General features: G+C 33.4%; 1 protein-coding gene across 1 annotated transcript; it reads left to right on the top strand.

The window, feature by feature from the left end:
• The first annotated feature begins 4,915 nt into the window (after positions 1-4,915).
• On the top strand, positions 4,916-5,644 carry LOC145112418 (transcriptional regulator SUPERMAN-like). The gene has a single exon (XM_079048580.1). It carries the CDS (start codon positions 4,916-4,918, stop codon positions 5,642-5,644), a length of 729 nt encoding a protein of 242 aa, XP_078904706.1.
• The last annotated feature ends 13,018 nt before the right edge of the window (positions 5,645-18,662 follow it).

The following is an 18,662-nucleotide window of genomic DNA, read 5'->3' as shown; positions in this document are numbered from 1 at the left end:
AAAAAACATTTGATTTTTTTAATCAGAATCTCCATTATATACTTCAATGTCTTCTTCATCGGTATCATAATCAAAATCGTCATCATCATAATCAATCTCTTCCTTGGAAACATCATCGATTCTACCTGTTGGCAAAGGTACTTCAGTCTCGTCCTCATCATCATAATCAGCATTGTTTTGAGCTACATCAACATTGTTTTGAAAGTATTGTGAGAAGTCGATAAAAAGTCTAGCTCCATATGAAGAGTTGTTTTGAACTATGTCAACATTTTCGGCCTCCACATTGTCGACATCTTGGACAGAGTCACTGTAAGCATTTTGGACACGAGCATTGTCGGATGGTAGATCCCAAATACTTCGATGATTAACATGCTCAACGACACAATGAGGGTTGTTGTTTTTGTTTCTTCGATGATTAACAGGCTTGCGAATGTAGAACACTTATTTGGCTTGCGAAGCATATATGAGTTGATCATCTTGGTACGCTTCTTTTTATGTGTTGATACTGATGAAATTATCATCATGAATATCTCCCGTATCGAACCAATTGCACTGAAATATTACATTCGAATAATCATATGGATATTGCACCTCCATAATCTCTTGTAACAGACCATAATATTTCTCTTTATTCTCACCAACCGCTAGCACCCCAGACTTTTGCGTTTTGCGTTGTGCATCACGACTAAGTACCATAAACCTAACACTGTTGACTATGCACGCGGTGTAAGTATAAACATCCATTTGTGAACCCATTGAAAAGGCTGACAACTCTTTGTGGAATTCTAGAGAGTTTTATTTTTTCCATTTGAAAAACCTATTAAACATATGTTGAAGTGTTATGTATTCTTGATTCGTTATATTTATCAAACATATTTGTTTGTTAATTATTATTATCTTTTCCAGAAATGAGTTGGGGAATTCGGTCTTTTCGTTACTTTAAGGATGTTCAGATTTGAATTTTCTATATTGATGACAACTATATATATATATATATATATATATATATATATATATATATATATATATATATATATATATATATATATATAATGAATGGAAAAAAGTAACAATAAATAATGAAAGATAATTATAATTAATTTAATTTCATTCTAAAGTTAAATTAATTTGATTTTCTAATTAATTTAATATTTTCTTTTTTGATATTAGTTTAATTTTTTTAAACTAGTTTAATTTTATTTTAATATTAATATTAACTTCTTTTTAAAACTAATTTAATTTGATTTTACAATTAAATTATTATTTTTTTAAAATTAATTTAACTTTATTTTAAAATTAATTTAAAATTACTGAAAGTACGTTGGTATTAATAACCTAATTAAGCTAAAGTTGTACTGACCAACATTAAGTCACTAACAAAATTAAGCACTTTGATTTTAAAATTAACTTAATTTTATTTTATAGTTAATTTAATATTTTCTTTTTTGTTATTAGTTTTTTTAAGCTTAATTTAATTTGATTTTATAATTAATTTAATTTAATTTAATTTTAATGTTAATATTAATATGTTTTATAATTAATTTAATTTGATTTTATAATTAATTTAATTTGATTCTAAAGTTAACTTAATTTGATTTTCTAATTAATTTAATATTTCTTTTTTTATTAGTTAAATCTTTAAAACTAATTTTATTTTATTTTAATATTAATATTAAATTGATTTTAAAACTAATTTAATTTGATTTTACAATTAATTTATTATTTATTTTATTGATTTTTTAAAATTAATTTAACTTTATTTTATAATTAATTTAAAATTACTAAAAAGTACGTTGCTATTAATAACCTAATTAAACTAAAGTTGTAATGACCAACATTAATTCACTAAAAAAATTAAGCATTTTCGATTTTAAAATTAACTTAATTTTATTTTGTAATTAATTTAATATTTTCTTTTTTGTTATTAGTTTTTTTTAACATTAGTTTAATTTGATTTTATAATTAGTTTTATTTTATTTTAATATTAATATTAATTTGATTTTATAATTAATTTAATTTGATTTTATAATTAATTTAATTTTATTCTAAAGTTAACTTAATTTGAATTTCTAATTAATTTTATATTTTCTTTTTTGTTATTAGTTTAATATTTTAAACTAAATTTATTTTATTTTAATATTAATATTAACTTGATTTTAAAACAAATTTAATTTGATTTTACAATTAGTTTATTATTTTTTATTGATTTTTTAAAATTAATTTAACTTTATTTTATAATTATTTTAAAATTACTAGAAGTACGTTGCTATTAATAACCTAACTAATCTAAAGTTGTAATGACCAACATTACAAACAATAGCATCTCAATACACAAACTATAACTTATCAATTAAAAACTTTATCACTTCATGTTATATATACCAAACTATTAATCCTAAATGCCACATGTATATGTATACAATACATTCAATTCCAATTTTCATTTCATTTTAGACAAACAATACAACGTTCATATTCTAATTTCATACAATTAAGCATACAATTTCAAACAAATATATACATCCAATTTCAAACAAATATATAAATCCAATTTTAGTTTCATACAAATGTATACATCTAAATACAAAATCAAACAAATGTATACATCCAATTTCAATTTCATGCTAAATTTCATTTTTAAGGCAATAAACCACATTGAGCATAAACATAAATCTGAAAAACATATACAAATTGTTACATAAATTTGAAAAACATATATAATCCCACAAAATTCATAAACACTTCCATACCTCAACATACAAATTTAATCACTCAACCAAATAAAATATGAGAATTATACTACCGATTTATCACCCAAATTAGCACCAAAATAGAAGAATAATAGAAAATAGGGAGGAAACCGACCTTCAATCGTCAAAATTTCGAAATTGCAGCTAGGTCGCCGATAATCGAGCTCTAGGTCGCCGGTAATAGGTTTGGTCGGCGGTGTGGCGGTCTTGTGGTAGGAACAACGGTTATGGATGTCCGATGGCAGATTGTAGCTTGGTCGTCGGCTGGGGGATTTCACAGTGAGAGATGCGATACACAGATACATAGGAAAGGAAGACGACACAGAAAAGGAAGTTGATGGGGGGTTAGCTGTAAAGGCCTTTAGCGGCGACGAGTAGGCAATAACGGCGACGAGTAGGTATTAGCGGCGACACCCTGGAGGGAAAAGTCAACACGTTTTTTCGTTCCTTTACAACCCTTGGATTGAAAACAAATCGAACGAATGTGGCTCGTTTGACGCAGATCGCTATTAGGTTGCCATTAGCGGCGACGCCTTTAGTGGCGACGCATGGCATTAGCGACGACATGTAACGCGTCAATTACATGTCGCCGCTAATGCCATGCGTCGCCACTAAAGGCGTCGCCGCTAATGACAACATTTCTTGTAGTGCTCGTTCTCTTCGAAATCATTGCATAAAGGACAGAAGGTGTTAGGAATGTTTACTCCTCTCCGTGCAAGGTTTAATCTGGTGGACAATTTGCCAAGTCTCACCCGCCTTATGAAGATATTTATTTTCCCTGGAACCACCTTGGACCAAATGGGTGGCAAGTTCGTACTCTTCAGTAGTTGAATGTCGTTTTCCTTTCTCAAAGTAGACACCGTATACTCCCCTCCTCCATTAAGACTCCATCCCCAATTATTTGTGATAATAGTACTTCCTGTGTCAACATTCCTATAAAAAAGATTATTTAAATCGAAGTTGTATTGTTCAAAATCGATGTTCACTTTGCTAATTCTGCCCAAAACTGTGTTCCTGTTAGATCGAGAAATTGACACACTCAGACCACCATAAACCCCACATATGGTAGTGATTACGTTTTCCAGATCGAAATTCGTGTTGTCTCTAAACCCCACCACCATTTCGAAAGAAGTGCAAGGTTGAAAGCTAGCTTCCAATTCCCAAACCACCAAGATCTTTGGAGTTCATCTTTGGACTTGTCTCTAAACACAATTTGAAACCTGTTGAGTATATCATAATTTCATTCACTGCATCCAAGTATATATGCTCCATATGGTACATATATGCATTTTATATATGTACCGATATAAGGTTAGATTACCAACATAAAGATAAAGATGACTGCGCAACATGCTTAATTTCTCTTCTATTTTCCATCGTAGCCTTTTGTTGATTCTCATTTATTTTTTGTTTAAGTCACATTCTTTTTAATTTCTTGTTAGAGGTCTTTGTTCTTGTGATTGTTTAGCTATAGCACACGACTAATAATTGTACTACAGGTTAATATATTCTAAGCGTGGAAACAACTATTAAATCTTTGTTGATAAGATTTCCGACAACCCTAAAGTCGGTCCAAATGTGATATCGATGATGTAGATGTATTTTCACTGAAATGTCATAAAATAAGTATATAACTTTTTTCACGACCATTCCATCCTGTTTATGAAAATTACAAATTTAATATTATATATATATCTGAACCAATAAAATGTTTGATTGAAGCATAAAAGTGGAATATGACTATCCAATGGCCTCCACAAACCGACACGTAGAGGGTAATCATATAAACTTTAAGAGCAGTGAATAAGAAAACATCCCAATCTATTTGAAGAGTATCAATACTGAAACAAATAGTATTAAACAATAGGGTACCTAATGACTTTTGATTCGTAGGGAATGGGGCACACTATTTGAAAGGAAGAAAACACCCACTAGATCAGTGCTAGATTTAGCAAAAAGGTGTAGCCCTGCTACGACGAGGATTCTAGTTTTAGTAAGTAGTGACCAAACATATGGAACATTTTCAGATAAATGCCCCACAACCTTAATGGCATTTCCACTCTCTCCCTCTCTCTCCAAACCCCAAATTTGAAACTCTACTTTGTGTATGCATTTCTTTTTGTTTTCATCAGGGGTTGTGTGTTTGAATTGATCAAAGCACAACAATGAAAAAAAGCAGCAGTGTGAGCAATACTAATAGCTTGGAAGATCATAACAATGGTGGAAGATCAGAGAAACATAGCATCATGAAGGAAAGCAACACTACAACAGATAATTATTCTTGGGGGAACGGTACTGAACAAGATGGTCTTGGGGAAGGAGGTGATTTGCTTGGTGGGTTCTCATGGCCACCAAGATCTTACACTTGTACTTTCTGCAAGAGAGAGTTCAGATCCGCTCAAGCTCTCGGTGGTCACATGAACGTTCATAGAAGAGACAGAGCCAGACTTAGACAAATACCATCTTCAAGAGATCTCCATCTTCATTCTCACAACTGCTCTTCTAATTACAGTCACCCACACCCTAACCCTAATTCAAAACCTAACCCTAACCCTAATTTCTCACCATATTGTTTCTCAAATATGTCATCCGCTCCAACAATGTTACCTCCTTTGATCTCCTCATCTCCCTCTTCCCCACAACCAAATTTTCCATGTGTATCACACTCGACTACGCATCCGTCCTATCGTTTGCGTCATAGAGCTTGTCAAAATTTAACCATGATAAAACCTCAGATTCTACCTTATGGGGTTTGTAAATATGATAGTTTTCCCAATGAAAACGAGGGTGATATTGTCAAGAAGTCAGATATTATTAGGTTGAATTTGGAGATCGGTTTTGGTGAATCAAAGTCTGACGATTTGGATTTGGAGCTTCGGCTTGGATGCTCTTAGATCAATTTTGAAGTTCATGATATCATAATTAATTTGGTTAGTAAGTACTTTTTGTTAACTTTTAAGCCGTCTACATTAATGAAGCGAAGATGGAGCTGTGGCAGGTTTCAATATTATCTCTTATTTAATCTCAATATGCTATGTATTTATAGTAATTTGCAGCTGAATTGTTTTCATCATCGTGGCTGTGGAACATACATATTGTCATCATATATGTATTTTATGTTACGAAATTGAATGATTATTTATTTAGTGTCTTTGGAGCTTTGAAGTTTGAACCCTTTCCATATGTTTAATTATACGACAAAAAACACAGAGAGAGAGAGAGAGAGAGAGAGAGAGAGAGAGAGAGAGAGAGAGAGAGAGAGAGAGAGAGAGAGAGAGAGAGAGAGAGAGAGAGAGAGAGAGAGAGAGAGAGAGAGAGAGAGTTTGTACTTCCTTCCTAAAACATCCACATATTTTTCATTTAGATTTCAACAAAAAATTATATCTTTCACTCATAGCAATCACTACAAGATTTTGTGTATAAGATTTCTTGAAACCATTAGTGTGTATATTTTTAGAGTTTGAATTCTTCGGATTTCAATACCAAAACCATTGACATTTGGACCCTTCGCGCGATGTTCTTTTTGTTAAGTATATTGTACTCATGGATTGGTTTATTACATTATTTTCTTAATTAACTTATAAATAAATCATTGACATTTGGACCCTTCCCGCGATGTCATGTTTTTTATTCCATCTGGGTAATAAAATCTGCATTTTGACTGTTTACGATTGAAATCACATATATTAATTCTGGGTAAGAATCACTTTTTGTTCCGAGTTTTGTGTTTCAGCTGCATTTTGAAAATTTAATTTTTGTTCTTTGGTCGTTTTTCAGTTAATAAAAAATATATATTTCGAAAGGGTTTATCACTATCAAGGAGAAGGCGCGAACTGGTAATTAACTTGATCAATAGAAATCGCATTAGTTGATCGGTTATTTTTGAAAATTGACATGTTAAATTTTTAAGAGACTGCATGGAGCTTCTGAAGGAATTCATACTCTAACCTATGTTAATTACGTATTTTTCTTAACATCACTTATGCTGATGATTTAAGTAATTTACTTTTGTTTCGATTTGACCACACATTTATCAAAGTAAAAAGATAAAAGTTACAAACATTTCAAATAAATTTTAATGAAGTGCGTGCCTGCAATGAAAAAAAATGTAGAAAGTAAAGGAAAAAACATTACTGGCCATTACTAACTTAAGCTGTTGCAAAACAAAAAAGAGAATAATATGATTACTGTACAGAAAAAGGTTTGATTATTAACAAATACGACGGGTATGAAAAGGGACGAAGTATTACCAAAAAGAAGCAAAGTAGCTTTCCTGTCATTGCATAGTGAATAATATGTTGCCAATACAAAAACAGGTTGATAATTATTTCAAGGTTCCTACCATTAACATTTACATTTTCCTTTTTCAATCAAAAAATAGGGCCTTAGTTAATGATTAAATGTATATCTCATTTTCTTGATCGCCGAACTATTGCAGCTAAAATGTTTTTGGATCCACTATCCCATGTCAAATTAGTGTATATAGAGATCTTTTTGGCAACGGCGTTATATATGTGTGGTTAGGTGTCATATATTTAAACTAAGCTGTTGTTTTTTTTTTTTTGTAAAAAACATTTTCAAACCTCTTATTATTGTGCGGCGCATCACATTCAATTTTCATCTCGTAGTTGTTTGTTTTTTTATAAGTATTCGTAGTAAAAAACATTTGTCCGTGTTCTGTTTGGAGCAACACTTGTATTGCATCTTACAACTTTTTTTTGGTTGAAATATTGATGAATCTTGATTATATGTTGTTGAATTCTTGTTTCATTTTTTTTTTGTTTTATTCTTGCTGAATTATTTTTTTTCGTTTTTTTATATTGAATAATTATAATTTCTTTCTGAAATATTATTACTTTTTGCTGAAATATCATAAAATCTTGTTGAAATGTCATATGCTATTAAAATTTTGGTATTAAAAAAACTATTCTCGATATATATAATCAATTTATTTTAATTTTTTAATATTTGCAGCAGCATGTAGATTTTAAAAACAAAACACTTTCTTATTAGAGTCTGCAGCCGTTTGGTCCACCTCTTATGTTGCAGAGAATTGCAGAAATAGTCCGCAGACTTTATGAATTTTTACTTTAGAAAAACAAACAAACACCACATAAGTGTAAATCAATGTGTTGTGCAACAATTAAATTTTCTAGGGACTTATGTTCCAAATAACGAAGTCAAACTTATTATTAACTATAGAAATATTATTTTTGTCGATTTAAATAAAAAAATTGAATATATTTTATTTGTACATATATCCTTACTGAGATTTCCAAAAACAGTTTTTTGTTATTACCAATACAACCTCTAATATTTGAATCAAAACCTTCTTGATATATAGGGAAAACTGCAATAAAGTCCCTAGATATTGGTCTCATAATCGATTTAGTCCCTATATATTTTTTTTATTCAATTAAGTCTCAAATACCGGTAATCGTATTCAATTTAACCCTTTGACCCGGTCAACAGGTCATTCAACTTTCAAAAATTACATTTTTTGCCCGGATTTATAAATTTATTACAAATTTGGTCCAAAATTTACACTTTTGGCCCATATTTTAAATTTTGTTACAAATTTGGGCAAAACTTTACCCTTTTTACCCAAATTTTAGAATTTTATTATGAATTCATCCTAACTTTAGTTTTTTTACAACTTTTTTCTCAAAGAATTGTTTCTAATATGTTTTTTCTTTATAAAATCATATTCATACAAAAAAAACGTATTTTCACAAAAAATTATATATTTTCTATATAAAAAAAAATTTTAAAAAGTTTTTTGTATATGAAATATCTAGTTATAAAAATAGGTATTTATTAAGTATATGAATATATACAAATTTGCTTTTATAAAAAAAATGTATACAAAAACGTATTTTACAAAAAAAAAAAATGTATACAAACACCTATTTTATCTATATATTTTTTTTATAAAATCGTGTTTTTTTTATTCAAACACGTTTTTATAAAAAAATATAAACAAACACGATTTTATAAAAAAATATAGATACACACCTATATATATATATATATATATATATATATATATATATATATATATATATATAAAGGTGATAGGTGTCTGTATATATTTTTTTTTGTAAAATACGTTTTTGTATACATTTTTTTATAAAAACGGATTTGTATATATTTATATACTTAATAAATACATATTTTTATAACTAGATATTTCATATACAAAAAACTTTTTAAAAAATGTTTTTATATAGAAAATATAAGATTCTTATGTGAAAATACGTTTTTTTTTTGTAAAAATATGATTTTATAAAGAAAAAACATATTAGAAACAATTTTTAAGAAAAAAAAGTTGTAGAAAAAACTAAAGTTAGGATGAATTCTTAATAAAATTCTAAAATTTAGGCAAAAAGGGTAAATTTTGGACCAAATTTGTAACAAAATTTAAAATCTGGGCCAAAAGTGTAAATTTTAGACCAAATTTGTAATAAATTTTGAAATCTGGTCCAAAAATATAATTTTTGAAAGTTGGATGACCTGTTGACCGGGTCAAATGGTTAAATTGAATACGATTACCGGTATTTAGGACTTAATTTACTAAAAAAAATATATTGACTAAATCGATTATGAGGCCAATATATAGAGATTTTATTACAGTTTTCCCTGATATATATAAATAGTAGTTTAGTACACCTCTAAAACATGGCTTGACCACTTATATAATAAAAATAATACATAGTAAATTCGAAGAACAAACAACAAAATATATATATATATATATATATATATATATATATATATATAATACATAGTAAATTCGAAGAACAAACAACAAAATTCATATATATATATATATATATATATATATATATATATATATATATATATATATTAAAAAACATATAATATTTAAATTGTAAATTGATATTTTAATGAAAGATTCCACTGTCGACTATTAAAATTTCATAAACTCAACATAGTAACCACAATCATACACACTAATTCATCCGCTAAGACATGTACCAGCCATTAAATCACAAGCTATATTAGAATATACATAAATGAATTTTAAATTCCAAGATTAAAGTATTTATGCACATATTTTTTTCGGCATTTAGTTTCATTTCGAATGTTAAAATGTAGTTTTACTTTTAATGATTAGTTTCATTTCAATCCGACTCAATTCATTTTTTGCATATATAACCTAAAACAAAACCAAGAGATTTTTAAGGTTTTGAAAAAAAAATCATGAATTATTGCTTGACCGTTTTACTTGATATGAAAAACTGAAAAATAAAATTCTAATAAATTTAAATTTTGCAAAATTGAATATTATGAATTTCAATAAAAGGAGTTATTTTTAGTGTTTACCTGCGAAATGCAGCGACATCGACAATTAGTTCCATTTACCTGCAGATTACGATTAGTTTTTTGATGAATTCACATTAAAAGTAAAAGGAGAAATTATTGGATTAAGTTGTCTAAGCTAATAACTAAATTGATATATTCTTAAATAGAAGCAAAGTCTTTTTTGGGTTGCCTTCATAACCGAATAAAATGACTATTGGAAATGGATGTTGATTTGTTAATTTATTATATGATTAATAAATTGTAACAAACGATTTATTAATGTATTATATGATGCTAGTCGAGATACGAATTTTATTAGTGAGTTAGCCATGAAGAGGGCTGCCAAGGCTGTTGATTTGATGCGCATTCTACCACAGTTACATGACCCCCCCCCCCCCCCAGAGTGAACTCTTTTTGCTTCGTAAAAGGTCATTATTTTGTGGTTTGGGCTAGGCAATCATTTGTATAAGTCTTGTTAAGTTCTTGGTCATGTTTTATCTGTTTTGTAAGAGTTTACAGTTGAGTTAGTGTGTACGACCGTAAACAGGTTTACGGTCGTAAACCTGTTTACGGCCTTCTACCCCTATATATAGGTCTTGTCAGAGTTGTGTCAGGGTTGTTGATGAATCACAGAGTGTCTCTTAGTTTACGGCCCCAAGGTGTATTAGACGTTTATTTGATATAAAACGTGTGCATGCTTGGATTAATCTGTCTTCTACTACATTCTTTGTTTGCTCGATTGATATTTGTTTGATCACTGTTCGGATTCTTAGTTTTAGGAACCTTACAATTGGTATCAGAGCAATTCGGTGTCAAAACAAATCTCAATCGTGTTCTCGGTTAAAATGATCTTCAGGTTCTTCACCATTTAAGGCGTGATTCTACGTTTTCATAGCTAAAAGGATTCAATTTGCTGGAAAATCTTGTGTTTTGCCTTTTCTAGATGTTTTCGGTCTACTCTGTTGAAGGGAGTACAACCGTAAACAAGCTTCCGGCCGTAAACACCTCCAGCCATATAATAGCTTCCGGTCGTAAACTACACACCCGTATTCAAGCTTACGACCGTAAAATCTTGGCCGTAAACTCGTTTAGTTTTCAAAAATTAAATTTAATAATTTGAATTAATTAAATAAAATCAGAAAATTAAAAAAATGGATTCACAAAATTCCCATAATGAACTTGACTCTGTCATGGGCACTACCACTCGCATACCCCATCTGCTGTCTGCTGAGGGGTTTCCAGAATGGAAGTATCGGATGGAGAAATACATCAAAATGAAAGATTTCAAAACTTGGAGATGTATTTTGAAAGTCCCCATCAGAATCACCACCACACTTCCGGATAAAACAATTGTCGACAAAGCTATTGAAGAATACACTGATGAAGAATTCGACAAGATTGAACAGCAGGAAAGAGCACTTGCTACACTCACTTTGGCTCTTTCACCTGAAATTGCCCAGGGTTTTCGGGAATTCAAATCTGCTAAAGCTCTATGGGAAGCCTTGATAGAAGTGTATGAAGGAAATGAGGACATGAAACAGAGCCGTCAAGACACATTGAGGCAGAAATTCAACATGTTTAATTATGTACTTGGAGAAACTCTGGAAGCTCAGCTTCAACGCTTCATCACACTCAGCACATAAATAAGTTCAGCTGGTGTCTTTGTGTCAAGATCTGAAGTGAACAAGAAATTACTCAACTCTCTTCCAAAAACTTGGGATATGAATGTAGTTGTCATCAAGAAAACAAAAGATCTTAATCGACTTAGTTTGGCTGAAATCATGGCCATCATTAAAGCCTGTGATCTGGATGACAAACAAAGAGAGATCAATCACATTAATTCATATTCTTCTGCAAATCTTGGAATCCAGTCAAACAATGCTTTCTCATCTTTCACCAATCCTCAAGTTCCACCTTTGCTGCTCCTCAGTCATCATTTGTTCCTCCTCAGTCATCCTTTGCTGCTCAACCTTCATTTGCTGCTCCCCAACCATATTCCCAAGTTGCTTCTTCTTCAAAGACAAATGTTCCAGCTTCTGCTCAAATTCCTTTTTCCAAAGAAAATGAAGAGAACTTGGCTCTTGCAACTGGTCTGGTTAACTTTTATAATGCTTTTGTGGCAGGTGAATTGCCTCCTCAGTTGTCTTTTGCTGACTTGGATCAAATTCACCCTGAAGATGTGGAGGAAATGGATATAACCTGGCAAATTGCTACGGCGGTATTCCGTGCAAAACAATTCTCCAAGAAGACTGACAAGAATAACTGGGGAATGAATGTAGAGAAGAAAGTGGGATTCGGCAAATCTATGCTCCGTTGTTATAACTGCCATGAACCTGGCCACTTTGCCAGAGATTGCCCAAAGCCTGACAGTAGAGAAAATCACGAAAGAACGATGGTGTCAGCCGACAACAACAAGGGAGCTACAATCAGCAATCAAACTGCGAATCTTGCTGTGGTGGCGCAGTCATTTGATTAGGATGATCAAATTCAAGCCATGAACATCTCAGGACCTGAAAATGCGCATCTTGCTCAAATCAACGACAATGCCCAAGGAGAAGCTGAGATTGATCCTGAGGAGGAGATGATGAATCTTCATTTTGCATTCATGGTTCAGAATACACCAGAGCCTGAAAATTCTGAGGTAAGTGAAGTTTCTTGTTCTTCTGATTGCATTAAAACTGTAAATTTTTTGCGTGAACAGGCTGAGTTAATGCAAAGAGAAATTGAGGAACTTAAGTATGAGGGATACCAATTAAGAAAAGGCCAAAAACCATTAAGAGACCAATTAGAGGCCAAAACAAATGATTACAAGAAATTTCAATAAGATTATAGTGACAAGTGTGTTCATTATAGATATCTTAAAATGGACTTTGATGTTGTAACTGCTGAACTTGACACACTGAAGACTCGTTTTGCAAATGCTGAATTTCACTTTAAAAATTTCGATGTCTCAAGTGAAAAGGTTGCAACAATAATTGAAAATCAAATGAAATGGAAGGATCAGAAACAAGTAGGCATAGGCTATGAGAGTGTCCCTCCCTCATTCAATCACACTTATAGTAACACTCCATTGACTCAAGCTGAGATTGATCATGAACCATTTATGGTTTATGGTAAATCAACTGCTGAGCAGGCAACAGACTGTAGTGCTAGGAATTTAGATACTAACGTTTCTACTTCCGATACAGATTCATCAGTAAGCCAAGAAAAGCAGGGACATGGAAGAACTGAATCTGATAATAATTGTGTGTCGAATTTGGCGTTGCTTTTTCAAAAGATGATGAAATTGTTTTAGATGTTAAGACTGATATTTTGCTTGGTGATAATGTGGTGGCAAACTTTAAAACTTCTGATGATTGTGCTGTTATTTTTGTGAATTCTATTAAATCTGAATCTGTCACCAGCACTTCCACTTCATCCTCGCCTGTCACACAACCTGAATCATGCACCTGCTCTTGTGGAAATAGTAGGAAGGTCAATAAGAGCGTGAAAACTGTGAAAGGCAGTACCAATTCTTCTGAAAATAAACAAATTTGTTTTAACTGTGGAACTGCCGGTCATATTTCTCGAAATTGTTCCAACCGAATGTTTGTGTATTTTTCAACACCAAGGAAAGAAAATGAGTCTCGAGGAAGGTCTTTAACTAGAAAGTCCTCGAGATCTCGTCTTCGTGAAGATGATTGGAAAATTCATAATAATGGAAAAAGGGCAAATGCTAAACAGAACAAACAGGTTTTATATAAATTTGCTACAGGTGCTTTGCCGAAATCGACCATGGGTAAGCCAAGGTCAAGTTCGTCAAAGGGTGCGTCTGGATCTTCGACTACTTGTAGCAGAAAATCTAAGCGCTCAAAGAAGAAGAAAACTGTTCTTAATTCACCTGTTAATATTTCAAAACCTAACTACAAATGGGTGCCCAAATCTATAATTGCCCAATCATCATCTTCCTCTGAAAATGTATCTGATATAAAGCTAAAAAAACAAAATGATAAATCTATGAACATCAAGGATAGACCCAGGACTGTAATGACCTGGGTTCCCAAAACTAAATAAATCTCGCTCATTGTGCAGGAACAGCTGCGGAGGAATGTCGCTAGACCTTGGTATGTCGACAGCGGTTGTTCCAGGCACATGATAGGAGACATCTCCCAACTGTACAACATTCAGAATTTTAATGGGGGATATGTTTCCTTTGCTGGAGGAGATGGCGGTAAAATCACTCAGAAAGGAACTGTTTCTAATGGAGTGCTGAGTTTCGACAATGTCAATTATGCGCCAGAGTTAAAGCACAGCTTGTTATGTGTCTCTCAGATCTGTGACAAGGGCTATTCAACACATTTCACAGATAAAGAATGTCTAATTCTGAAGCCAAGCATTGTTATCCCAGATGAGTGGATCCTTGTTAAATCCAAATGGGATGGCAATGCATACATCATTGACATGAATAGTAATCTTCCTGAACAAGTCATTTGCCTCTTCTCAAAGGTTGCAGAGCACAATGCTATGTTGTGGCATCGAAGACTCGGACATGCCAACGCAAAGAACTTGAATCGACTTGCTAAAAATGAATTAGTGTGTTGGCTTTCTGTCAAAGATTTCATCACATTTGAAAAATGTGTGGCGTGCGCTCAAGGAAAACATCACAAAAAGCCACATCTACCCAAACAGGTCAATTCAATCAGCCAGGTGCTCCAATTATTACATATGGACTTATTTGGTCCGGTCAACGTTCTCAGCATCAACAGAAATTCATATTGTCTGGTTGTGGTCGACGACTTCTCGCGATTCACGTGGGTTTTCTTTCTATCCAACAAAGCTGGGGTCGTTGACTTGATTAAGAAGTTTATTGTGATGATAGAGAACCAAACCAACCAACGGGTGAAGGCGCTCAGAACTGACAACGGAACGGAGTTCAAGAATGTTGTCCTTGATCATTTTTGTGCGGAAAAAGGGATTTTGCGTCAATTTAGTGCTGCTCACACACCGCAGCAAAATGGTGTTGCTGAGCGGCGAAATCGAACCTTAAAAGACGCTGCAAGGACAATGTTATGTGACTCAAAACTTCCGGTTTTCTTTTGGGCCGAGGCGATTAATACGGCGTGTTATGTCCAAAATCATGTACTAATCAACAAAGCTCAGATGAAGACCCCGTACGAAATTCTATATGGTCACAAACCATCTGTTAGTCATTTTCGGATATTTGGTTGTCCTTACACCCTCCTTCATCTGGATTCCAACCCAAAATTCAATGCCAAAGCTGATGACTGTTATTTTGTGGGATATGCTGCTCGCACGGCGTATAGAGTCTACAACAAGAAGACAAAGCAAATTGTGGAATCCTTCGACGTGCACTGGTTGGAGGAGAACGAGACGGATGCTAGAGTAGGTCCAGATTGGCTGTTTGACTATACATCTCTGTTCAAATCGCTAAATGTGTTTTCAGATGATCTATCTGGTACCTGTTCTGGCTCGAAGACTATGATTGAAGATGAGGACGAAGAAGTTATTTACAGACCACCAGTGGTGTCTTCTAAGACTCCTTCAATGGAATCATTTGTTCTATGTAACTTGTCCGGTTCTCAGAATAAAGAAAACAGTCCAGATGCTGATGCTACTCCACTTACTTCTGATGAAAGAGAGGTTATGTCCAGAGATGCTTCCGCTGATACTCAAATGTTTATGAAACTTCTCTTTCCTGATCTGATTGCTAACGAGATCGTGGTGAGTTCCTCTCATGATCCTAGACCATCTGAGGTGGATCAATCAGCAGATGATGGATTTGTCAATATTCACAATCTTCCCGTATCATTCAATGACATCAGCCACGAGCTACCTTCCAGAATTCAACGAGATCACCCAATTGAAAACGTCATTGGCCAGTCGGGTGATGGTGTTTGAACGCGAAGTCGAAGTGGAGATGTAAATACATGTCTCTATTATTGCTTCATATCTCAAATAGAGCCAAAGAATATTCAAATGGCTTTGAATGAGCCCAGCTGGGTAGACGCTATGCATGAAGAGTTAAATCAATTTGAAAAGCTTGGGGTTTGGAAGCTGGTTGAATTACCTAAGGGCAACAAGTCACTCGACACGCGCTGGGTATATCGAAACAAGCAAGATGATTCAGGGGTTATTGTGCGGAATAAGGCCCGATTGGTTGTTCGTGGATTTCATCGGATTGAGGGTCTTGACTACACCGAAGTTTTTGCTCCGGTAGCTCTCTTGGAGGCTATTCGCATCTTCCTTGCGTATGCTTCCTTCATGAACTTCACGGTTTACCAGATGGACGTCAAGACTGCCTTCTTGTACGACACTGTGAAGGAAGAGATTTATGTTGATCAACCTCCTGGGTTTGTCAATTAAAAATTTCCGAATCACGTCTACAAGTTAGACAAAGATTTATATGGGTTACACCAAGCTCCAAGGGCGTGGTATGCTACTCTTACGAAGCATTTGCTCGAGCATGGCTATTTGCGGGGGACAATTGATCAAACCTTATTCATCAAGCATGTTGGTTCCGATCAAATTCTTCTTCAAATCTATGTCCATGATATCATTTCGGGTCGACGAGTTCAAAACTGTGCAAAGAGTTCGAAAACGTTATGAAGAAGAGGTTCGAGATGAGTTCCTTGGGGGAGATGACCATGTTTTTGGGGCTTCAGGTCAAACAAGAATCAACCGGGATCTTACTACATCAAGCAAAGTATGTTGAAGATATGCTAGAGAAGTTCGGGTTTCGAGATGCAAAAACTGCACTGACGCCAATGGCTGAGAGACCACTGCTGACTCCAGATATTGAAGGCGAATCCGTAGATCAGACCGACTACAGATCAATGATCGGATCGTTGATGTACTTAACCGCAAGCAGGCCAGACATCATGTTTACAGTTTGTCAATGCGCACGATATCAGACTAATCCAAAACTTTCACATCTTATTGCTGTCAAAAGAATCTTTCGGTACCTCAAAGGCAGCTCAAAATTAGGTCTTCGGTATCCAAAAAATTCTGAATTTGATTTATATGCTTTTGCTGACAGTAATTATAGAGGCTGTGAGCTTGACAGGAAATCAACGTCTGGAGGATGTCAATTTCTCGGTGATAGACTGGTGTCATGGCAGTGCAAGAAACAACATAACGTCTCCACCTCAACAACAGAGGCGAAATACGTAGCCGCTTCAGCTTGTTGTTCTTAAGTTATCTGGATACAACATCAGCTCCTGGATTACGGTTTGAATTTTCTAGAAACCCCCATCTTTTGTGACAATGAGGCTGCAATTCAAATTGCTAAAAATCCTGTCCAACACTAAAAAACCAAGCACATCGATATCAAAGTGCATTTCATCAGAGATTGTTATGAGTGCTCGCTCATCCGGTTGGAACAAGTTCCCACTACTGATAATGTGGCGGATTTGTTCACAAAACCTTTTAACAAAGCTTGATTCGATGTGCTTGTTGGATTTTTGAAAATGATACGCTTTGAGGACTAAATTTTGTTTTCTAGGTTATTTTAAATTTGCGCATTTAGTTTTCCTTCTCTCCCATGCACAAATTTAAGGGGAGAAATAAACAAAAACCAAAAAATAATAAAATAAAAAAAATAATAATAAATTATCAAAAATCCAAAAATATTTTTTTTCTTCTGTTTTTTTATCTTTTTCAGAAAAACTTGAAAAACCCAAAATTATTGTGTGTCTTACTTGCTTTTTGATGTTGTGTTGGGAAGTGATATAAACTTGGTGATAACAGGTAATTTGAATTTGTATAAGGTATCAAAGTTGAATTGTCTACGCTCTGTGTTCGATGCGCTGGTAGGCATGAAAGTTTTAATTTGGACTTGACTAGGCATAGATGAACTTAAAGAATCAAATGACATGACAAATCTTGACCTAGACAGATCCATTTAGCCTGCCAATATGACGCTTGGATAGGTTAAGTAGGGAGATATACATGGGAATCTGTGATTACATTAAATAATTTGTATCTAGAACCATGGCTTAACTTTTCCTTGATGTATGGACTCTGTCCTTAATTCCAATATTGACGGGACGGCCGGGAAATTCCGATAAAATAGGTCTGCAGAAGGTTATTTTCTTGCTTTCTTTCTGTTAGTCATATGTTGCTTCCTCTGCGTGATCGGAAGATTCGACCTGGACTGCAACATATGCAACTCTGTCTCTCTGCATATCCTTCTATGCAATTCTTTCTACCTGTTAGCCATATGTTGTCTCCTCTGCGTGACTGATAATCTGACCTGGTACACAACATATGCACCATTCTACTTCTCAATCCCTTTGACTCTGGTTAGACATATGTTTCACCCTCTGCGTGATCGGAAGATCCGACCTGGGTGTACAGCATATGCACTCTAAATCTGCTTTCTCCTATAATAATTGTCTGCTCACCTAAAGTAAGGAGTGCTTCGGAAGTTCTTGATTGTTGGCGTATATCAGGAAGCGGGAAACATGTTCTAATACATCTAAAATAAATAGGTTGTCTGTATATCTCGCTGCTTAACTTAGGTGGACAACAATATCCCTGGTCATCGTCACATGAATGGTCATTAGAAATTAGTTAGAATTGCAAAGT

This window comes from Lactuca virosa, chromosome 5 (assembly GCF_052849685.1).
Source record: "Lactuca virosa cultivar CGN04683 chromosome 5, Lactuca_virosa_CGN04683_v6, whole genome shotgun sequence".
Lineage (NCBI taxonomy): Eukaryota > Viridiplantae > Streptophyta > Magnoliopsida > Asterales > Asteraceae > Lactuca > Lactuca virosa.
This window is presented reverse-complemented; position numbering and strand designations above follow the sequence as displayed.